Genomic DNA, 25,448 nt, shown 5'->3' on the forward strand with positions numbered 1-25,448 from the left:
CAGGGGACGCGGGTTCGTGCCCTGGTCCGGGAGGATTCCACATGCCGCAGGGCGGCTGGGCCCGTGGGCCATGGCCTCTGGGCCTGCGCGTCCGGAGCCCGTGCTCCGCAACGGGAGAGGCCATGGCAGTGAGAGGCCTGCGTACTGCAAAAAAAAAAAAAAAAAAAAAAAAAAAAGAACGTGTGGTTGGAAGCACAAGTTGTCTCCACCTAAAAGTCAGCCACATTACACCTAGCTCAGATATCTGCAAATGTCTGTATCAACAGTTTAAAGCAACAATTCTACCCCATCCTCTCATCAAAGGAGGGTACTCTCTGGCCATTTAAATAAATCCAAACTGATATAACTGCAAATATCAGCAGTATGTTTTCTGCTCCAGTTGGAGTGAGTGGTCTGACAGTCTGAGGGATTCTCCACCCACAACAGAAGTGCCACAGGGGAACCGGTGGTCACTTCTCCAGCATGACAGAGGGGAGGAATCAGGTCCACACTCAGCCTCGGCCCTGCAAACCCAGTGATCCTGAAATATCACTGACCAACACCTTCGCTTTCTTCTACACAGCCAGCCACTTTCCCCCAGGTGCCTCCCACCCTCCCAGGAAAGGGGGAGAGGGCAGGGCAGCATCAGATAGGGTTCTCACCAGCCACACGCTGCCCAGGAGAACCACATCTCATGATAATATGGGCCTAATGTGTTATTTACCAAAGTTTATGTGTATTAACATAAATCAATCAAATTGTTTATGTTAATACCCAGTTTCCTCATCTATGCAGGCAAACAGCAGGTCTGTACACAGCTGGTGGAGGTGGTTTCATGGTGCTGTCAAGGGGTAGCAGAATGGAAGCAGCTGATAACATAAAAACTAAATGGAGAAAGGGGAGATTGGAGAGGTAGACAGCTGGATGGAAGGACAGTGTCCAGAAAAGAGAAAGGGCCCCCTTCCTGTGATGCTTTAGGGGCAGGAGGTGAGGGCGGAGAGCCTAGGGTGGGGGAACACCAGGCAGGTCTAAACAGCTCATGTCACAGGGCAGAAGCCTCAAGCAGCTGGAGCAGTTCCAGTAGTCTGCTCTGTCAGCACCCAGGGACAGCAAAAGTGCCAAGGCTGCAGGGGTAGTACGTGGCTGGCTGCACTCATGGCTTTCCAGCTGCTCTCCCTCCTAGAACCCACTGGTCTGCTTACATAGGATCACCTGCCCTCTGGGCTACAGAGGAGCCACATTCTGAGCTGCCACTGTGGACACAGGCCACTGACCCTGGAAGGGTTAACCAGCCCACAGCTGGGAGGTTCTAGTCCTGGCTCCAGACCCATCAGGGGTGCCAAAAAGCAAAAAGAAACAAGAAACAAGAGCTAATAAATTGTGAGTCAAAATGAGGTAAAAACACAATTTAAACATTAAAATTTGCTTTAATTTACATGAACAAAAGGAAAGGGCTTCCCAGGTGGCACAGCGGTTAAGAATCCACCCTGGTCCAGGAAGATCCCACATGCCGCAGAGCAACTAAGCCCGTGGGCCACAACTACTGAGCCTGTGCTCTACAGCCCGTGCTCCGCAACAAGAGGAGCCACCGCAATGAGAAGCCCGCGCACTGCAATGAAGAGTAGCCCCTGCTCTCCGAAACTAGAGAAAGTCCACGTGCAGCAACAAAGACCTAACGCAGCCAAAAATAAATAAAAACAAACAACAAAAAAACACAAAAGGAAATGCACTACTTAAATAATAATTCATCTGGGTCCTCTTGGATAATACAAAATTCTTCCACGGGAGTCTGATGATTTTGAGGCCAGCAACTCTTCTCACATGTGTATATTAAAATGGTTCCGAATTCCACAGAAAGGCCTGAAAAATACAACATATTCAGGATTCCAGCAAAGAGAAAACTTATGCGATACACTCAATATTCAAAGTTTGCCCTGTTTGGGGAAAGCATCTTAGGAACTTGTGTAGAAATCAGCGATTTTTAGAACATGGCTCCTGTCATCTGCCGATGCTGGCCTTCAGCTGCAACATTTCCAGCCTCCAGCCAACCCTGCTCACTTCAGACTGGTCCCCACAATCTGAATTGGTTCTGGCAAGTCCATCCTGTTACTAAAGGCGGTGGTTTTTGTATACTGACAGACTCCCTTGGTTTGTCTCCCGTCTGAAGTCAAGGGGAGATCCTGTCAGCAATCAAAGACCTCTGTTCAGTCCTGAATGGCAGGTTGTTCTTCCAATTCCAGGGCTTGTTCCTGTACTTGGTGCTCCTAAGTGTATAGTCATACCACCCCTTCGACTGTCTAGTTGGTGAATATATTGTGCAGTGTTAAATACATCGCACCCTCAAAGCTGTTTGCCCATTTTGTCTTTATTTCAAAAATCTGAACAAATGGCTAGCATATACTTGAACTCTTGGTGAAATTTAAATGTTAATAAAATAGTACACCCATCAAAAAAAAAATAATTCAAAGTTTGCTTAGTGGATAGAGCCCAGACTCTGGAACAAAATTGCTTGAGTTTCAACCCCAGCTCTACCACCCAGAGCAAGTGATTTCACCTCTATGTTATAATGACTATATTTATCATGATGATAAGACTGCTGTAAGGAGGAGTAAATAAGCCAATACATGTAAGATACTTAGAACAGAGCCTGGCACATCTTAAGTGTTAACTGTTAAACAAAAAGGTTAAGCAATTAGAAGATAATACAAAGGAAGGAAAAAGATGGCTCAATATCAGGATAATTGGCGTTGCCACAGGGAGTGATTCTACCTTACACACTGAAAAAATAATTACTTAAAGCAAAAACAGTGCTCACTAGTTTTCAGTCACAATACAGTTGCAGTATTCCTACAAAAAGTGACTGCTGATTGCAAAAAAAACACAGATTTATCAGTAAAATATACTATTTTTTTAAAAAATGTTTATTTATTTATTTGGCTCCATCGGGCCTTAGTTGCGGCATGTGAGATCTTTAGTTGTGGCATGCGAACTCTTAGATGCGGCATGTGGGATCTACTTCCCTGACCAGGGACCGAACCCAGGCCCCCTGCATTGGGAGCACAGAGTCCCAGCCACTGGACCACCAGGGAAGTCCCAGTAAAATCTACTTTGAAAATAAACCAAAAAAATCTCAATTAGTCTTCATTACAAATGTCTAGACTATCTGACATTGAAGATCATTTTAAAATATGTCACACTGACAGAACACTACCTCCAAGAAAGGATACAGGCAAAAAGTAGAAAATAAATCCTAAGAATTTATAGAAGTTTATTGATGGATGGAGCCACGAAGAATGTCATCAAGAGAACATGAGCAAGAAGAACTCCTGTTGAAATCAGAATAGGAAAACAAGAGTCAAAAGGAGGAGCTGGGCAACTGGTTTGCAGCAGCAAAAGAGAAATACTTTTTAAAAATGTAGACAGCAATAATGGAAAGAAAATCAAAGACAGTACAAAGAAAGGCCAAAATAGAGCTGATTTTGAAAAAATAATGTGGTGAATTTGAGATAATTCCCAACTAGAATGAGCAACAGGCAGTTTTCAGAGGGCATTAGAAGGCTGAAACTCAGTATTAGTAACCACCAGGAGAGGAAAGAAGGAGGTGTAAGGAATTAGATAGAATAAAATACCAAGTAGCTAAGTATTATACATGAGCCCAGAGACCTGCCACATTTGGGGGATGAGGGATGGGGAGGAGAAAGACACAGCATATGGAGATCAAAACAGTCCCATTACACATCCAATGAAAAACATCAGAAACCACAAGAAACAGAAAAGACAGGTGAAACTTAATTACAGGTAGAAAAAAAGGCTTGAGAGAATCTCAATGAATGTAGAGGGAAAGGGAAAAGCATGCATTTGAGAGGAGAAAGGTGACCAAAGCAACTGGTGTTGCTTCCATAGAAAAGCTACAAATTCAATAGAAAAGTTACTCAGAAATAAAAAGGAAGAAAAACTAAATATATAGGTCGGAAGACCTATTCTGTCCCACAATAAAAGGATTACTGAACAATGGGACGGCAAGACATATGTTAGTTCAGTGCCCGGACTTCATAAATAAAGAAAATTCTACAGGCATCCTAGCATAAAGTTAGTTACAAAGGTGGTGGCGGTGGCGGGGGGGTTGGAAATCAGTCCACCCTCAGACTTCTACAGAGCAACATTCAATGCCAAAACGTACTTCCCGGTGAGACGCAGCCATGGGAGATGACAGGACGTACCAGATAAAAGGACTGGCAGAGCTCTCACTGTTGACAGCATGGGCGATTACAAAGTTTTGAAGAAAGAAAGTGGGGCTTAAGAACTTTATACATAAGTTGTCCTTCAAATATAAAGGCAGACCAGCACACACATTCTAAAGTAAGAACAACACCTATGAGCCCTCTTTGAGGCTATTACTTGATAGATTCCAGCTAGGAGAGAACAGTCAAAATAAAGAATTCATAGGCTAAACAGCTGTGAGAATTATGCCTATAAAATACAAACTTATAAACCTTGATAAAGCAAAAATTATACTAAAATATTTGGAGATGGAGTAGGGTATACATTTCCTTATCTCTTATAGTAAAGGAGCCAAATGCATACTATTCAAAATTGAAATATATGGAATGAATACAATTCTCTTAATTTCAGAGGATCTTTTAGAAACTAGGGCCTCTTGAATAAAGAACCCATTACCTAGGAACTTCCCTGGTGGCGCAGTGGTTAAGAATCTGCCTGCCAATGCAGGGGACATGGGTTCAAGCCCTGCTCTGGGAAGATCCCACAGGCCATGGAGCAACTAAGCCTATGCACCACAACTACTGAGCCTACGCTCTGGAGCCCGCGAGCCACAACTACTGAAGCCCACGTGCCTAGAGCCTGTGCTCCGCAACAAGAGAAGCCACCGCAACGAGAAGCCCAGGCACCATAACGAAGAGTAGCCCCCGCTCGCCACAACTAGAGAAAGCCTGCACGCAGCAACGAAGACCCAATGCAGCCATTAAATAAATAAATAAATAATAAATTAATTAAAACGAAGTACATGATAAGGATTTCCTGCATATGACAGCAAAACACAGGCAACAAAAGTAAAAACAGACAAATTGGACTATATCAAAATTAAAAACTTATGTGCATCACAGGACACAATCAGTGGAATGGGAGAAAATATTTGCAAATCATATCTGATGAGGAGTTAACATCTAGAATACATAAGCAGCTCCTACAACTCAACAAAAATAAATAAATAAGCTGATTAAAAAATGGACAAAGGACTTGCATAGACATTTACATAAAGTGATATGAAAATGACTATTAAGTCATTAATATGAAAAGATGCTCAACATCACTAATCATTAGGGAAATGCAAATCAAAACCATCAGGTAGCACCTCACACCCATTAGGATGGCTACTATGAAAAACACAGAAAATACGTGTTGGTGAGGATATGGAGGAATTGCAACTCTTGTGCACTGTTGACTGGGAATATAAAATGGTGCAGCCACTGTGGAAAACTGTATGGTGGTTCTTTGAAAAAATAAAATAAAATAGAATTACCATATGATCCAGCAATTCCACTTCTAGGTAAATAACCAAAAGAAGTGAAAGCAGGACCTCAAAGAGATATTTGTATACCCATGTCTATTGCACCATTATTCACAATAGCCAAGAGGTAGAAGCAAGTGTCCATCAACGAACAGATAAACAAAATCGGTATATCCATGTGATAGAATATTTATTCAGCCTTAAGAAAGAAGGAAATTCTGACACATGATACCATGGATGAACCTTAAGGACATTATGCTAAGTGAAGTAAGGCAATAACAAAAGGGCAAATACTATAATTCTACTTATATGAAGTACCTACAGTAGTCAAATTCATAGAAATAGAAAGTAGAATGGTGGTTACCAGAGGTTGTGGGGAGTTGTTTGATGGGTACAGAGCTTCAGATTTGAAAGATGAAAAAGTTATGGAGATCCGTGTCACAACAATGTAAGTAAACTTAACATTGCATGGAGTAATGATTTAAATATTTTACAAAGCCAATCTCCTAGAAAAACAACTAGGAGATAGACTTTTTGACTTAGAATTTTTAAAAGAAAAGAAAAAAACAACAATAAAGACTGAGAGAAACCCATACATTTCTGAACTGTGAAAACCTAACACAAAACTAGTTAAAAAAAAAAAGAGGAAGATGTGTAACAAACAAGGAAGAGGTAGAATAAATACCTCAGCAAGAAAAATATGAAGATCTCAAAAAGTTAAGGGCTCACAGGATTGGTGTCAATAACATTAATTTGTAAAAATACTGGTTAAAAAAACATATGCAACAGGAAAAATTTCAACTACATATTATCAATACATAAAAGGGCAAAATAAAACTAACGTTTTTTCCTAAAGAATGAATGTTCATTATTTAAGTTGGCTTAATTACCTACATTGGGACTTCCCTGGTGGTCCAGTGGTTAAGAAACCACCTTCCAATGCAGGGGATGCCAGTTGGATCCCTGGTCGGGGAACTAAGATCCCACATGCCGTGGGGCAACTAAGCCCGCATGCCACAACTACTGAGCCCACGTGCCACAAGAGAGAAGCCCATGCACCGCAACAAAGATCCCAAGTGCCACAACTAACACCCTACGGAGCCAAAAAATAAATATTAAAAAAAAATTTTTTTCCTCCATTAAACCTAATTGCTATAAATTATCACTTTGCTGTCATAATTGTTGTTCCTGTCATCCTTATAAGGATCACCAAAGGCATTATGAGTTTGTGCAGCTGCTTACACGGTGTTTTTCTTAATTAAAATATGATTCACATGCTATAAAATTTACCATTTTAAAGCTACAGTTCATTGGTTTTTTAGCATATTCACACAGTTATACAAACATCTCCACTATCAGATTCCAGAACATTTTCATCACCCCAAAAAGACACCCCAGGCCCATACCTGTTAGCAGTCACTCCCCATTCCCTCCTGCCTCCAGGTACAAGCAAACACTAATCTTCTGTTTCAATGGATTTGCCTATTATGGACATTTCATATAAGTGGAATCATATAATTTGTAGCCTTTTGTGTCTGGCTTCTTTCACTTAGCACAATGTTTTCAAGGCACAACTATTTGTAGCACATTTATCATGTAGTACTTCCTTTCTTTTCATGGCAGAATAATACTCACTGGAGATACCACATTTTGTTTGTACACTGATTTGTTGATGAACATTTCAGTTACTTCCACTTTTTGGGTATTTTGAATAATGCTGATACGAGCATTTGTGTACAGGTTTTGGTGTACATATGTTTTCAGTTCTTTTGGGTGGAATTGCTAGGTTACAAAATGACGTTTTTAACAATAATATTTGCAAAACTTTTCCAAAATTTTGTACCAGATGCTGGGACATCAACAACCTCCTATGTGGCTGATGGCAACAGAAACTGGTAGATACCTACCATGCAAAAATTTGCTAACATGACTTAAATAATACTTGTATACACAGCTATTAAAAAGAACTCAAAGGGACTTCCCTGATGGCACAGTGGTTAAGAATCTGCCTGCCAATGCAGGGTTCATGAATTCAAGCCCTACTCTGGGAAGATCCCACATGCCACGGAGCAACTTTCTTAATTAAAATATGATTCACATGCTATAAAATTTACCATTTTAAAGCTACAGTTCATTGGTTTTTTAGCATATTCACACAGTTATACAAACATCTCCACTATCAGATTCCAGAACATTTTCATCACCCCAAAAAGACACCCCAGGCCCATACCTGTTAGCAGTCACTCCCCATTCCCTCCTGCCTCCAGGTACAAGCAAACACTAATCTTCTGTTTCAATGGATTTGCCTATTATGGACATTTCATATAAGTGGAATCATATAATTTGTAGCCTTTTGTGTCTGGCTTCTTTCACTTAGCACAATGTTTTCAAGGCACAACTATTTGTAGCACATTTATCATGTAGTACTTCCTTTCTTTTCATGGCAGAATAATACTCACTGGAGATACCACATTTTGTTTGTACACTGATTTGTTGATGAACATTTCAGTTACTTCCACTTTTTGGGTATTTTGAATAATGCTGATACGAGCATTTGTGTACAGGTTTTGGTGTACATATGTTTTCAGTTCTTTTGGGTGGAATTGCTAGGTTACAAAATGACGTTTTTAACAATAATATTTGCAAAACTTTTCCAAAATTTTGTACCAGATGCTGGGACATCAACAACCTCCTATGTGGCTGATGGCAACAGAAACTGGTAGATACCTACCATGCAAAAATTTGCTAACATGACTTAAATAATACTTGTATACACAGCTATTAAAAAGAACTCAAAGGGACTTCCCTGATGGCACAGTGGTTAAGAATCTGCCTGCCAATGCAGGGTTCATGAATTCAAGCCCTACTCTGGGAAGATCCCACATGCCACGGAGCAACTAAGCCCATGTGCCACAACTACTGAGCCTGCGCTCTAGAGCCCGTGAGCCATAACTTCTGAGCCCACATGCCACAGCTACCGAGGCCTGTGCACCTAGAGCCCATGCTCCACAACAAAAGAAGCCACCACAATGAGACGCCTGCACACCACAACGAAGAGTAGCCCCCACTCACCACAACTAGAGAAAGTCCACGCACAGCAATGAAGACCCAACGCAGCCAAAAATAAATAATTAAATAAATTTGTTTAAAAAAAGATCGCAAAAAAATAGGATTAGACAGGCACTTCTTCAACCTGATGAGAGAATTTACAAAAAAACCTACAGTTAACAAGTTACTAAGTTACCTAACGATTAAAGACTGACTGCTTTACTCCTATGATGAGAAATATGACAAGGATGTCTGCTCTCATATTTATATTCAACACTGTATTGAGTTTCTAGTCAGTGCAGTAGGCAAAAAAAAAGAAGAAGAAAAGAAAAAGAAAAAAAAGACAGCCAGCTAAGGAAAGGAAAAAGTAACTGTCTTCATCCCCAAACGACATGATTGTCTATGTTCAAAACCTGATGTAATCAACAAAATAATCAATAGAACAGTTGCAGGGCACAAGATCAGTATACAAAAATCAATTGTGGAAATAATGTCAAGGAACATGGCAGAGTAGGAAGCTCTAGGAATCTGACCTTCCACTAAAGCAGCTACTGAGCTGGAAGAACTATCTGAAACTATCTATTTTGGAACTCTAGAGTCTAGTGAAACACTTCATCATCTAGTAAGAGCTCGATTAAGACACTGGTAAGTTTTAGAGATTTTCCTTCTTTCACTTAGCAGCTAGCTCCAACACCATATCCAAGAGGCTCAACAAACTTCAAGCAGCAAAAACTCAGAGATCCACACCAGACACACGGTAGTCAAATGTTAAATTGACAAACTGTTAAAACTCAAAGACAAAAGGGTAACTTTGAAAGCAGCAAGACAGCAGTAACTAGTTACATACAAGATAGTCTCAATAAGATTTAACAGTTGATTTCTCAGAAACCATGAAAGCCAGGAGGCAATAGGATGACACATTTCGTCCTGAAAGACTGTAAATAAAGAATTATGTATCTGTCAAAACTATCTTTCAAAATTAAAGGAGAATTAAGATATTACCAGATTTTCTTTTTTTTTTCTTTTTTTTTTAAAGCTGAGGGAGTTCATACCAGTAGATTTGCCCTGTAAGAAATGCTAGGGGCTTCCCTGGTGGCGCAGTGGTTAAGAATCCGCCTGCCAATGCAAGGGACACGGGTTCGAGCCCTGGTCCGGGAAGACCCACATGCCGCGGAGCAACTAAGCCCATGCGCCACAACTACTGAGCCTGCGCTCTAGAGCCCTCGAGGCACAACTACTGAGCCCATGTGCCACAACTACTGAAGCCCGTGCTCTGCAACAAGAGAAGCCACCACAATGAGAAGCCCACACACCGCAACAAAGAGTAGCCCCCACTCGCTGCAACTAGAGAAAGGCTGCGTGCAGCAACGAAGACCCAACACAGCCAAAAATTTAAAAAAAAATTTTTAAAGTAGAAATATTAAGACAAATTTTATAGAAATATAAGATTATAAGAGAATAATATGAACAGTTGTATACCAACAAATTGAATAACCTAAAAGAAATGGATAAACTCCGAGAAACATGCAATCTACCAAAACTGACTCAAGAAGAAACAGAAAATTTGAATAGATCTATAGCAAGGAAATTGAATGAGTAATCAAAACCCTCCCAGTAAAGAAAAGCCAAGGGGCTTCCCTGGTGGCGCAGTGGTTAAGAATCCGCCTGCCAATGCAGGGGACACAGGTTCAAGCCCTGGTCCGGGAAGATCCCACGCCCGCGCACCACAATGAAGAGTAGCCCCCACTCACCGCAACTAGAGAAAGCCCGTGCACAGCAACGAAGACCCAACACAGCCAAAGACAAATAAATAAAATAAATAAATTTATAAAGAAAAGCCAGGGACTAGAGGATATAACTAGTAAATGTTACAAAACATTTAAAGAAGAATAAACACCAATCCTTCTTTAAGTCTCCCAAAAAATTGAATAGAAGGCACTACTTACTCATTCTCTGAGGCTAGTATTATCCTAATACCAAAGCCAGACAGAGATATTAAAAGAAAACTACAAACCAATATCCCTTATACGGACGTAAAAATCCTCAACAAAATACTAGCAAACCAAATCTAGGAGCTTATAAAAAGGTTTATATGCTATGATCCACTGGGATTTATCCCAAGAATGGAAAGATGTTTAAACATACCAAAATCAATATAATATACCACATTAACAGAATCCACAAAATTACCATGATCATCTCAACTGATGCAGAAAAAAGCATCTGACAAAATTCAATACTCTGTAGTGATAAAAATCACTCCATAAACTAGGAATAGAAGGTAAATTCCTCAATCTGAAAAAGGCCATATATATGAAAAACTCATAGCTAACTTAATACTCAATGGTGAAAAACTAAAAGCTATTCCCCTAAGACCAGGAACAAGTAAAGGATGCCTACTTTTGTAACTTCTAATTGATACAGAAGTTCTATATAGAGCGATTGGACCAGAAAAATAAAAGGCATACAAATCAGAAAGAAGGAAGTAAAATTATCTCTATTGGGGACTTCTCAGGTGGTCCAGTGGGTAAGACTCCGTGCTCCCAAAGCAGGAGGCCTGGTCGGGGACCTAGATCCCACATGCATGCCACAACTAAGAGTTCACATGCCGCAACTAAGAAGGCTGCATGCTGCAACTAAGAAGCCTGCATGCCGCAACTAAAGATCCCGCATGTCGCAACAAAGATCCTGTGTGCTGCAACTGAGACCCAGCACAGCCAAAATAAATAAATATTTTTAAAATAAAAAAATAAAATTATCTCTTTTGCAGATGATCTGATCTTTTTTTCCAAGAATGCTTGTTTTTTTAAATTTATTTCTTTTTAATTTATTTAATTAATTTATTTTTAATTTTTGGCTGCATTGGGTCTTTGTTTCTGTGCGTGGGCTTTCTCTAGTTGCAGCGAGTAGGGGCTACTCTTTTTTTTCTCTTTCTTTTATTTTAATTTAATTTTTTATTTTTTTGGCTGCATTGGGTCTTCATCGCTGCACGTGGGCTTTCTCTAGTTGCGGCAAGCAGGGGCTACTCTTCATTGCAGTGCACGGGCTTCTTATTGTGGTGGCTTCTCTTGTTGCAGAGCACAGGCTCTAGGCACACGGGCTTCAGTAGTTGAAGTGCGCAGGCTTCAGTAGTTGTGGCACACGGGCTCTAGAGTGCAGGCTCAGTAGTTGTGGCATGCGGGTTCAGTAGTAGTGGCTCGCAGGCTCCAGAGCACAGGCTCAGTAGTTGTGGTGCATGGGCTTAGTTACTCCGCAGAATGTGGGATCTTCCCAGACCACAGATTGAACCCGTGTCCTCTGGGTTGACAGGCGGATTCTTAACCACTGCACCACCAGGGAAATCTGATAGGGGGCTACTCTTCATTGAAGTGCATGGGCTTCTCATTGAGGTGGCTTTTCTTGTTGCGGAGCATGGGCTCTGGGCACGCAGGCTTCAGTAGTTGCAGCATGTGGGCCTTACAGTGTGCGGGTTTCAGTAGTTGTGGCACGTGGGCTCTAGGGCATGTGGGCTTCAGTAGTTGTGTCACACAGGCTCTAGAGTGCAGGCTCAGTAGTTGTGGCACACAGGCTTAGTTACTCCACAGCATGTGGGATCTGTGTGCGGGTTTCAGTAGTTGTGGCACGTGGGCTCTAGGGCATGTGGGCTTCAGTAGTTGTGTCACACAGGCTCTAGAGTGCAGGCTCAGTAGTTGTGGCACACAGGCTTAGTTACTCCACAGCATGTGGGATCTTCCCGGACCAGGGCTCGAACCCGTGTCCCCTGCATTGGCAGGTGGATTCTTAACCACTGTGCCACCAGGGAAATCCCAAGAATGCTTGTTTTTCTTTTGTCTTTGTCTCCATGCTTACATTTCCACACTAACAGATCAAAATCAAATTATCTGCAACTCAAAATATTCATATTAGAGTAATGATAACAGAATTTCTGACCACCAAGATTCAGTGTTTCATCTTGATGTTTTCTAATCAGAATTGTTTAAAAAATACCTAGAACTCACCAGTTCCTAGGATAGTTACCAGAAAGTGACAAATTTTTTTTTTTTTTGGCTGCACCCCACAGCATGCAGAACTTCCCCATTAAGGGATCAAACCTGTGCCCTTAAGCACAGAGTCTTAACCACTGGACCACCAGGGGAGCCCCCAAAACTGACAAATTTAAAGAAACAAAAATAGTAGACAATCCGGCAAGTGATTTTAGTTGTTGCTATATTTTGTCCCAGGAACAAGTCACCTCTTAGAAAAACTACTCCAAGATGAAAGCCTGAAATGATTTTCAGTGTAAAATAGCATGTAAAACATGTCCATACACCTAATGATGTAGGTAAAGATAAAAAGTGATCTCTTCTTATGTGTTTAAAGTGATTCAAAAGAAATATATAAAGGTCCTAAGAAATCAGGTTAGATCTGAAATACAGTAGGGAATACAAAAAGCAAACAATTTTCCTTGTTTCTGATTGTAAAAGAGAAGTAGGCCATGGTAAACAAATATGTCACGGGACAAGGTATGTTCATGTTAAGAACACTTCCATAACCACAGAAGAAAGGTTTACTGATTGTTGAAATAAAAGAGAAAATGGATATGATGTACCTTAGGTAATTACTGGTAAACTGGAAAAAGATAATGCTGACATAAAAATGCCCTCATTGCAGATATTATACATGAGTGACTATGGCAGTTGTGCAAAGAGATAGAAGCCATTATTCCTCAACTGTATATGATTATGCCAAACATGTGCCTTGTTCAACTCATCATCTTAAGAGACAGAATTTCTGCTTCTAAAATTAAACCACGCTAACCTTTTAAATTATTGTACAATGAATAAACATGTTTTGTGAATTCGATGAGTAGATGGAATATTTTCATGTCTGTTCTAAAAGTACTTTAGATACACATAAGAATATTCAATGGTCATAAAGATCAAATGTAATCAGCCACCATCCCATGTAAAATCATTATATTTAGCAAATACTAATATGTGTGTGTATATATATATATAATATATATTAGTAAATAGAGATGGTCTGATCTTATATGTAGAAAATCCTAAAGAATCCACACCAAAAAATTTGGTTTTGAACACTTGTCTCTGTTGTTTTTATATTATCCTTTAAGATCTCTGCTCTAGCCTTTATTCCTTGCTTTCTTCTGTGAGCTTTGGTTGGTTGGTCTTCTTTTTCTAGTTCCTTAAAAGGTAAACAGTTAGGTCATTGATTTGAGATTTTTCTTTGTTTTCAATGTATGTGTTTACAGCTCTAAAAATGACCCAGCAATGCCATTCCTAGGATATACCCAAAAGAACTAAAAATAGGAGTCAAACAGATATTTGTATACCAATGTTCACAGCAGCATTACTCACAATAGCTAAAGGATGGAAACACCATCAAGTTAAAGAATTAAAAAAATTTGTATATACATACAATGAACTAAAAAAAGGAAGGTAATTTTGATACATGCTACAGCATGGACAAACCCTGAAAACATTATGCTAAGTGAAATAAGCCAGACACTAAAGGACAAATGTTGTATGATTCCACTTATATGAGGTATCTGGAATAGGTAAATTCACAGAGACAGAAAGAGATAGAATAGAGGTTACCAGCAACTAGAGGAAGAGAAAATGGGGGGGGGGGTTAATTCCTTTCTGGTGGAATAGGTAAATTCACAGAGACAGAAAGAGATAGAATAGAGGTTACCAGCAACTAGAGGGGGAGAAGGTGGGGGGGGGGGTTAATTCCTTTCTGGGAGTGGGGGAGTAGTTAATTCTTACTGGGTACAGATTTTCTGTTTGGGATAACAAAGAAGTTTTGGAAATAGATAGTGGTGATGGTTACATAACATTGTGAATATACTTAATGCCACTAAACTATACACTTAAAGAAATGGCTAAAATGGTAAATTTTTTTTAACATCTTTATTGGAGTATAATTGCTTTACAATGGTGTGTTAGTTTCTGCTTTATAACAAAGTGAATTAGCTATACATATACATATATCCCCATATCTCTTCCTTCTTGTGTCTCCTTCCCTCCCACCCTCCCTATCCCACCCCTCTAGGTGGTCACAAAGCACTGAGCTGATCTCCCTGTGCTATGCGGCTGCTTCCCACTAGCTATCGATTTTACATTTGGTAGTGTATATATGTCCATGCCACTCTCTCACTTTATCCCAGCTTACCCTTCCCCCTCCCCGTGTCCTCAAGTCCATTCTCCAGTAGGTCTGCGTCTTTATTGCCGTCTTGCCCCTAGGTTCTTCATGACCATAAAATGGTAAATTTTAAGTATGTATATTTTACAACGCATCTTTTAAAAAATCAATTATATGTAAATATACTAGCAGCAAACATCAGAAATTGAAATTTTTTAAATGCCATTTACAACAGCATAAAAAAGCATTTAATACTTAGAGACAAAACTGAAAAAAGATGTGCAAAACTATACATTGAAAAGTATAAGACCCTGCTGCAAGAAATTAAAGAGAGCCTAAATAAATAGAAAGACATACTACGTACATGAGTTGGAAGACTCAACATTAAGATATCAATTCTCCCCACACTGATCCAGAGAATCAATGCAATCCCAATCAAAACCCCAGAATGCCTTTTACTGTTTAAAGAAATTGACAAGCTGATTCTTAAAAACAAAGAAATGCAAAGGACTTGGAAGAGTCAAAATATCTTCAAAAAGGAAGAATAAAGCTGCAAGATTGACACTACCAGATTACAAATCCTACAAAGCTACAGTAGTCAAGACAGTATGGCAGCGGTGTCAAAACAGAAAAACAGATTAATGGAACACAATGCAGAATAGAGAGTACACAAATAAATTAACACATATATGGACAACCAATTTTCAACAAAGGTAAAAGATAATTCAGCAGAGAAAGAATATCCTTATCAATAAATGGTGCTGAAACAACTGGATATTCACATGGAAAAGAATGAAGTTGATCCATACCTCACACGATGTATAAAAGTTAACTCAAAATGGACATAAATCTAAATGTAAAACATAAAAACTAGGAAAAAACTAGTGTCCTTGGGCTAGGCAATTATTTCTTAGACAAGACATTAAAAACATGATCCATACAAGAAAAAATTAATCAATTGTCCTTCAAAATTAAAAACTGTTTTTTGAAAGGACACTGTTTAGAGAATAAAAAGACAAGTCATTTTATTCTGACTGGGGGGAGAAAAAGGAATTGTTTTCAAGTGGAGAAACCTGAAACACCAGGTGATCAAGGCTAACATCAACAGTCAATGTATAAAGATGCACCCTTGATATCATGTGTGACATGAAGAAAATGGCAGTTTACCCTGTGATTTTCCTCTCAATAACCCATAATCTCATTCTGATTATAAGAAAAAAAATCAGACAAATTCCAATATAGGGGCATCTTACAAAGTAAGTGACCAGTACTCCCCAAAACTGTCAAGGTCTTCAAAAATGAGGAAGTCTGAAAATCCATCACAGGCAAGAGACACAACAACTAAATGCACTGTGGTATCCAGGACAGGCTCTTGGATATCAGGTAAAAATTAAGGAAATCTAAATAAACTATGGATTTTAGTTAATAATGTATTAATACTGGTTCATTAATTGTAACAAAAATACCATATTAATGTAAAATGTTAATAAAGGGGAAACTGGGTGTGAGGTATATCGGAACTCAATGTACTACTTCTTAATTTTTCTGTAAATTGAAAGCTTCTAAAGAATAAAGTCCATACCAAAAAAACAGAAATAAAAAAAGGCAAGCCACAGACTTGGAGAAAATATTTATAAATTATATACTAAAGGACTTGTATCCAGAATAGATACAAAACTCTCAAAATTCAATAATAAGAAGACAAACTATCCAATTTTTAAAAAGAGAAAATGATTAGAACAGATACTTCACCAAAGAAAACATATAGTGGTAAATAAACACATGAAAATATGCTCAAAATCATTAGTTGTTAGAGAAATGCAAATTTAAATGATGTGACATCACCACACACCTGTGAGACTGGCTAAAAAGAAAAAGACAGACCATATCAAGTGTTGCCAAGGATGTGCAACTCTCATGTATTGCTGGTTGGGATATAAGTGGCACAACCTCCTTGGAAAACAGTTTGGCAATGTCTTAAAAAGATAAACACACACCTACCATATAATTCAACCATTTTTCTCCTAGATACTTACCGAAAAGCCTATGTGCATATAAAGACTTGTACACAAATGCTGATAGTAACTTTATTTATAACAGCCCCAAATGTAAGCAACACAAGTTTCCTTAAAATAATTCTAATTTCGCTGTAGGGCAACTAAGCCCGCACGCCACAACTACTGAGCTCACGCGCCTCAAAAAGAGAGCCCACGTGCCGCAAACTACAGAGCCCACATGCTCTGGACCCCGCGTTCCACAACTAGAGAGAGAAAACTCGCATGCCAAACTAGAGAGAAGCCCGCACGCCTCGACGGAGATCCCGCGTGCCGCAACTAAGACCCGATGCAGCCAAAAAAAATAAAGAAAATTTTAAAATAAAATAAATATTTAAAAAATAATAATAATTCTAATTTCCCAAATTTTCTGTAATATGCTTATATTTTATAAGGAAACAAAAATGAAACAAGGGTCTTTCATTTTTAAAATAATTCCAAATTAGTGCTAGAAACCCACAAACTCAAATAAATAAACGGCTTATTACCTAAATTAGCACTTCTGAGGATGCTGACCAGCGCTGGCATAAGCTGAAACTCAAATATCCTTCGGATTCCACAGTGACTGCAGGCTGGGAGCTCAGTGACTTCTGATGTAGGGCAGGTCAAGAAAAGTGGTTCTCCACTCCAGGAATACCTAGAGCAAGGAAATAAAGAACCGTGAATCAGGGCCACGTACAAGTCACATTCCAACATCTAAGACCACGCTTTGCAAATTCTGTTTCTTTCTTGGAGAGTATCCGGAGCAAAACCAGAGAGCAAAGAAAATCCAAAGGCCCAGAAAACTAGCTGCAAGGTTGTATATCACAGCAAGATATCTGAATTCTTATCACTGGTTACCAAGTCTAGATGAAGGCACTAAAGCTAATGTTGAACTGAATCTAACTAAGACTGCAACAAAGCCCAGACTCAGCTCAACTGCAGATTAAAAAGACTCAGCCCGCCACAGTACTGGCCTTACAGAAGAAGCGGCATACACCCCTAAGGAATAAGTATTAACTTCAGTATCTACTGTTCTTCAACATACAATTTCCAGTAAACAATTTTTTTAAGTTACTAGATATTCAAAGAAGCAGAAAAAATTGACCCATAAAGAAAGTGAATACCAGGAGATCCACAGCCAAAATGATGGAATTATCAGACATACTTTATTTTTTTTAATTTTATCAAAGTATAGTTGATTTACAAAGTTGTGTTTAACTGCTGCTGTACAGCATAGGGACTCAGTTACACATACATACATATATATATATATATATTATTTTCTTTTTCATATACTTTTCCATTATGGTTTATCACAGGATACAGAATATAGTTCCCTGTGCTATTTGGTAAGACCTTAATCGAAAATACTTTTAAAACCACCACCAGGTTAAGGTCTCTCACTTCAATCACTCTTGTACTTTAATATTTGCAGATTCAGTTCTTATTTCATTTTGGGGAAAATTTCCTATTTCATCTATTTCACTTTTGAGTATTGTTTTTCATCCATTTGTTGAGTTCTCTATTTTGGACACCAATTATCCTTATAGTAGTTATATTTATCAACCTTCCATAGATATCACCTTCTCTCTAATTGCTTTGTCTTTTTCTTCTGCATTCACTAGATTTTCACAACTCTTTTCACCACGTCAGTACTTCGATTTTCAACCAAGTTTATTATTTCTAAATTTATTCAATATGTAATGTGTGGCTTGGTTTCTTTAGCAATTCAATTTCCCTTGGCATCTCACAGTTACTTCATTTTCTCAACTTTGAGCTCTTGGGTTTTACTGAATGTATTTTCTTACAAAGTTCTTCTATATCTTGAAAACTCTGCTGGGAATTATGTGTTCTCAGATTATGTTTTCTTCCAGATATGGTTCTTGGCTCATTTTTGTTTGTACTATTCATTTCTTTAATTTTACTGTTGATAATATGATTACAGGAGTGGCATGCCACTTTTCACCTAGCTCATGCCTGAAGGGGGCAACTCTGTTTAGACCACCTGTTTTCTCCAAAACAGTGTGTGGGCTTTCTTACTGATTTTCTGTCTATCTCATATCAGAGGTCTGCTCTTTTCCCCTTCTCCAAGCATATTTTTCATTTCTTCTACTTTTCTGTAGGTGAAGTGGGGTGGGGATATGGTTCTGTAAGACTAGGTGCAATCTACTAGAACACGTGGGTTTCACTTTTACTTCTCAGATAGTGTAAAATGTCTTACATGTTGGGAGATCCCATTTTAATGGGGAAGAAATTGCCCTTGACCTCTTTATCATTACTGTAACTAGTCAACAGCTTTTGCTTCTGAGAGGCAATTCCTAATTCCCTGCATCATCACCCCACCACACCCAGTTCTCTGGCCAACAGCCCTACAGCAGAAGATACAGATTCTTTTCCTATTTGCTTCTTTCCAGATTCAAGATTATTACTGCAATTCTCAGGATTTTGTGGGCTAATCAGTATATTTTGAAGAGGTGAAAGAAGAAGGCTGTATGGTTAGAACTCACACTAAACCATTCCAGAAATTTCTCTACCTTCCTCTGTGAAAAGTAAATTAATTACAAAAATAAATATTTAAATATATGTGAGGTACCCAGAACTGTATTAGACATTTAGTGATATTATATCCTGAGCTGCCACTCTGAGTTTTATGGTATTAAGTTCCTTTCCTTATTTCAATGCTGATGGAAGGGATTTTCTTTTTAAGACTTGTTTTTTTTCTATTTTATTTTTGGCTGACTTTTACCTTTTATATTCATCGTATCAGGTATTAGGGGAGAAAGACCATTTGATTTTACTCTGTCCACTTTATCTGGACCCATTTTTCCAAGTTTTCCCTATGTCATTATTTTTATATACTATAACCTGCTGCGTATGTTATTTCCTCTGAGGCCTCTCTGACATCCTACTTATAATAGCTATGTTTTATTTTCTTCATCTATCACTTGTGGAAATCATACAACACGTCTATTTATTTTTAACCTCCCTCAATAGAAAGCTAAAGCTATAAAAACACGGACTTTGTGTCATTTCCTGCTGTACCTGCAGCATCTAAAATAGACTCAATAAATATCTGCTGGATGAATAAATATGTTCACTGAATCCTTCCAAACATGCTGTAAAGTAGGTATTAGGCCTATTTTACAGAAGAGAAAATAAAGATAAAGTCACCTGCCCAAGGCCAAGTCGTCTAAGACCTAAACCAAGGTTCTTTTCAACCGTACCGCATTTGAAAAGGTGTTGGCTCCACCAAATACCTACTATACATGGGCACTATGTTTTGCGTGAGAGTTATATACTGTCCTTACCGCCAAAGAATTTACAGAAATTAGGTGATTCAGTAGACCCTTGTCCTAAAATGATGAAGAATACATAAATATGCCAGTGCTATTAAGAGATCCTAAGGAATTCCCTGGCGGTCCAGTGGTTAGGACTCTGCACTTTCACTGCCAAGGGCCCGGGTTCGATCCCTGGTTGGGGAATTAAGATCCCACAAGCCACGCAACACGGCCAATTAAAAAAAAAACAAAAAACAAAAAGATCCTAACAGATCTCTGCTTCCCCAAAACATAGCATAGTGGATTTCAAACAACAGCCAGTATTTATGTATATTTTACAGAGTATTTGCCTCATCACCTCATTTAATTCTCATAGGAATCCTATGAAATAGGTAGTTGTATCATCATCCTCACGTTAGAGATGAGGCACTAAGGATAAGAAAGGTTAAGTGACTTGCCCATGGACTCACAGGTAGAAATGGAAGACCTGGGCAATGAACTTCCAAGACCTATGATTCAATATCCTATGAGCACTTGTTACTTACTACAAAGTATTATGTTTTCAATGTATGAAACTTATAAAGCAGAACGCACATGGGAAATAAAATCAAAACTATTATAACTAACAAAGATTTAATTACAAAGATGGAAGTCAAACTGATAAGGACACACTCTGTAGTTCAAGAAAAATCAAGACCCCACGCCCCAGATAACAGCCTCCTAAACCCCCATCTCAAGAATAGCATCAACACTCACCCAATTTCACAAGCCAGAAGCTCAAAACCACTTCTGTAGCCTTCTTTTACTCTCATATCCAAGGGTCACCAAGAACTGCCATTATAAAAATATCCCACAGGAACTTCCCTGGTGGTCCAGTGGGTAAGACTCTGCACTCCCAATGCAGGGGGCCCGGGTTCCATCCCTAGTCAGGGAACTAAGATCCCACATGCATGCTGCAACTAAGAGTCTGCATGCCACAACTAAGAAGCTTGCAAGCTGCAACTAAGAGTCCACATGCTGCAACTAAGAAGCCCGCATGCTGCAACTAAGAGCCCACATGCTGCAACTTAACATGCTGCAACAAAGATCCCGTGGGCCACAACTAAGACCCAGCGCAACCTAAATAAATAAATGAATATTTTTTTTAAAGAAAGAAAAGAAAAAAATTATATGACCCCAATTATTTTTTTTTAAATACACAAAACCTACTTACATGTGTGCATCCAAATGCATAAAAAATAAGTGAACTTAATAAACTAAAATCTTAGCTTCATGGTTTGAGGAATACTATAGATTTTGGTTTTCTTGTTATACTTTCCTGTGTTTCCCAAACTAATATACATTACTTTTACAATCAAGAAAAACAATTTTTAAAAATGTGCCTTTACCTCAAAATCTGCTCCTGACAAGCAGCAATTCTCTTCATGAATTTGTAAAACATCTTATCTCCACTTTTAATTATGGTCTTCTCATATTTTTCATCACCATCACTAGAAAGACTAAAAAGAGAAGCAAAAAATACTTTTGCCTGTATATATCCAGAGAATTACAGTATTTAGAAAAGTACACAATTTTTAAAAACTTTACCAAATATATACACATAATGTAAATATCATATATTTACTACTTTATAATGAATATCAGTAACCTCCCGCAACCCTTCTTTCAAGCCCTGCTTCCTAGCCATTTTCAACTCTGGATAATTATTTGCAATTTAAAAAGTCATTTTGGGCTTCCCTGGTGGCGCAGTGGTTGAGAGTCCGCCTGCCGATGCAGGGGATACGGGTTCGTGCCCCGGTTCGGGAAGATCCCACATGCCGCGGAGCGGCTGGGCCCGTGAGCCACGGCCGCTGAGCCTGTGCGTCCGAAGCCTGTGCTCCGCAACAGGAGAGGCCACAACAGTGAGAGGCCCGCGTAACGCAAAAAAAAAAAAAAAAAAAAAAGTCATTATGTCCAATGACTCTCTCCATTTCTTTCTCCATTATGGATTATTTTCAAACACCAACACTTCTTCACACACTCCAACAGTATTCTGAAAAAGCTTACAAATGATACAGCTCTGGTAAAGAACCAGGTCAACTCTCCAAATATCCTATTGTAATTCTATTATAATAGCAAAGTGATTATTCTTACTTCTTTAGAGGGTTTTGGTTTATAAAGCCTTTCAAGACCTATTCTCTCACTTAACTCCAAAAACCATGTGAAGAGATACACCACCCAGATATCAGTATCACTCCCATTTTACAGGGGAGAACGGAGGCTCTGAGAGGGTCTCTGAGGTCCTAGGCCAGTTCTTGAGCCACAGCCAAGAGTCAATAAACAAATGGCATTTTTCTAATTTACCTGTCTCTGTTATACATTTAAAAGCAGAAAAGTTAAAGAGATAGTAAACACATCTTGTGTAAATACTTGGTATCCCTAACTTCTGTTTGTTCACTTTCCTGAGGGTCCCTATAAACAGAACAAAGTGTTTTCAAGCTAACTCAAGCGTGGCTGGTAGGATCCCCTTGTCTGTCTCCCTTTCTCATCTGAGAGGCGTGAAGCAGAAAGGTCCTACACACACAAGTGCTGCCTGAAAAAGTTTCCCCAGATACGAGGGTAAAACCAAAGGGTACCTACTGTGGCAGCTTCCTGATCAAATCACCTCTCACACTCAGCAGTACACACTCTCACCTTTGGCAAAGCAACTGTTCCATATCAGTTCCCTCTCTCTGTTGATACTCCCTCAGAAGGCTCTGAGCATGATCTAGACTGACAAAGTCCCCGTAGTCATCCTCCTCAACAACACAGATGTAGTAGGGCCGGAACTGCGGCAGCACAGAAGGCAAGGCCATCCCTTCCCCAGGAGGCACAGGAGGAGCAGCATCCGGGACAGTATCCTGCAGGCGGAGGTCTTGGAGCTGGGCAGGCCAGTCTCTGTCTTCGGCACTGCTGGAATCATTTCCAAAATCTGAGATAACCTGTGGTGGAGGCACCTCCTCACCGTCACTTCCCCAGTCATCTGCACCTTCACACCAATCCTCAGCTGTGAGGCCATCTTCCTGCTTCTGGAAAAATATCCAGTGAATGTGGTTCAAGCACACTTGGGTGATCTCACCTACTCCCTTGGCTTCCTGAGCCACCCATCCCTTCACCTTCCTGAGGGAGCCTTAACACCAGCACCCCCCGCCCTCCACTCTGGCACACTCTGATTTAACTTCCTGGACCCCGTTTACTCAAAAGCATGTTGGAGGTGACAAATATTGTGTTTCCTTTTCAGGGGCACCATGGCAAATGCAGTACAGTGGTTTCTTCAACGTCTCTTTCAGTTGTGCTTCATGTATTGCACCTGGTAAGAAAGAACTACATTTCCCAGACTCCTAAGCACCTGGGGTCCAAGGTGTGATGGGCGGGGGGGGTCTGTCTGTGTCTAGAGAGAGACACAAACTTGAGACAGAGTGAAGTGGAAAGAGGGGCCATGAAGCAAAAGGTAGCTGATCTGTAGATGGAGACAGAGCAAGGCTCTGGAGTCAACAGGTCTGACAAGGGCAGCTTCCATTCACCGGAACACATCTCAGCTTCCTGACTGCAAGAGAGGTTAGCAGCTCCTTGACAGGCCAGTTCTGAGGTGTGGTTCCGGAGGTCACTCCTGGAGTCATCTCCTCCAGGCTATCCAAATAAGTTAGTAAAAACCTAATTTTAAGTCTGTCTCAGCTTTAAAAAGTCAAAGTGCTTTTCTATTATCTGCAATTGAACCCTAACAAATATAGGCAGACACCATCTTTTTATTCCCAGTATTGCTACTACTGTGCTTGGCGCACATTAAGAATTCAGTGTATATACAAAGCAGCATTCACAGGCAAAGGGAAGCTGAATTTTGTTCTGTAGCTACCAACTTGCCTGATTTTTTTAATTTAATAAATTCGAGTTTTGTCGTATTAAATGTTTGTTACATACACATATACTTATCACAGTAAGTATATTTACTATAAACACACACATATATAATGATGTGTATGTACACACCCATACTTTTTCCCAAACGGAAAAATCAGTAAGCTATGTGCTTCCATACCTTCAGTGCATAACTAAAACAACTAACAAGACGTTAAGGAAGTACCATTTTATGGTTCAAAAAAAAAGCAAATTGTGGTGTGATGAATTGGGAGATTGGGATTGACATGTATACACTGATGTGTATAAAATGGATGACTAATAAGAAAAAGTAAATAAATAAAAAATAAACATAAAAAAAAGCAAAAACCATTCCAAAGTACTTCAAAGAACATGGCTTAAAGTGTGTCTTAAACGAAATTCTGGAAAATACCCTCAAATTACAGCAGATCATAATATGACCGTCACAAGCGCTTTACCTGAGCGTCCTGCGTCTCTTTCTCTCGCATTTGCAGGCACTGGGAACGGAACACCTTCCAACTTCAGAGTAAAGAAAAACTGCGGTGAAGGGTCCATCGCCGACTGCCAGACGACTGACCAGTCCCCTCCGGGTGCGCCGGGTGCTGGTCCCCCACCCCCGCTCCCGCCCACTCGGTATAAAGTCCAGTGGGTAGATCCGGGACTTCCCCGCCTACCTGCGCGCCCTGCCGCTAGCGCACCCCGGACGGGGGCAAGCGAACACGTGCAGGAGCCGATGAAACGGGGAGCCTTCCAGCGGGCAGTACACCTGCACGACCAGGGCAAGCGGCTGCCTGCAAAGTTCACACACCGGCCTCGGCGCTGCCACGGCGGGCAGGGCGTCCTGAGGGCAAGGGAGGCACTCAGACCCTGACTCTTACCCGAGACCTCGCCCACTCCCTCACCCCGTAGCCCTCACCAGCACCCGCCCACCCCGGCTCCGGCGCCCCACCTCACCGGAACGCCGCCCAGCTTGCTCGCGGTCCAGGCGCCCAGCCCCGTGGGGCAGCCGGGCACTGCAGTATCTCGAAGCCCGAGCAGCACCGGCTTCCGAACGGCCGCCATGACGACGAGGCGCCCACGTGAAGAGGCGAACTACGGCAGCCGAGAGGGTGCGCCTCTCTGTGCACGCACACCGCCTACGCCTGCGAGACGGCCCCGCCCCCTTCAGACCGTTTATTTTTATTATTATTTTTTTAATTTTTTTTAGAGTATAGTTGATTTACAATGTTGTTAGTTTCAGGTGTACAGCAAAGTGAATCAGTTATACATATACATATATCCACTCTTTTTTTTTTTTTTTTTTTTTTTTGCAGTACGCGGGCTTCCCACTGCTGTGGCCTCTCCCGTTGCGGAGCACAGGCTCCGGACGCGCAGGCTCCGGACGCGCAGGCCCAGCGGCCATGGCCCACGGGCCCAGCCGCTCCGCAGCATGTGGGATCCTCCTGGACCGGGGCACGAACCCGTGTCCCCTGCATCGGCAGGCGGACTCTCAACCACTGCGCCACCAGGGAAGCCCTGCTCTCTTCTTTCTTTCTTTTTTTT

General features: G+C 40.3%; 1 protein-coding gene across 2 annotated transcripts; it reads right to left on the reverse strand.

The window, feature by feature from the left end:
* Positions 1–1,386: 1,386 nt before the first annotated feature.
* On the reverse strand, positions 1,387–24,996 carry PDCD2L (programmed cell death 2 like). Of its 2 annotated transcripts, none has more exons than XM_007126435.4 (7): positions 24,861–24,996; positions 24,581–24,747; positions 24,365–24,425; positions 22,686–23,059; positions 21,401–21,511; positions 17,241–17,389; positions 1,387–1,839 (listed from the first exon to the last, which is right to left on the reverse strand). In XM_007126435.4, exons 1-7 carry the CDS (start codon positions 24,966–24,968, stop codon positions 1,709–1,711), a joined length of 1,101 nt encoding a protein of 366 aa, XP_007126497.2. In that variant the 5' UTR covers positions 24,969–24,996; the 3' UTR covers positions 1,387–1,708. The 2 variants fall into 2 exon arrangements, with proteins under 2 accessions (XP_007126497.2, XP_023988596.1); XM_024132828.3 differs by having other exon boundaries at positions 22,686–23,056; positions 24,861–24,981.
* Between the last annotated feature and the right edge of the window lie 452 nt (positions 24,997–25,448).

This window comes from Physeter macrocephalus, chromosome 17, assembly GCF_002837175.3.
Source record: "Physeter macrocephalus isolate SW-GA chromosome 17, ASM283717v5, whole genome shotgun sequence".
NCBI lineage: Eukaryota > Metazoa > Chordata > Mammalia > Artiodactyla > Physeteridae > Physeter > Physeter macrocephalus.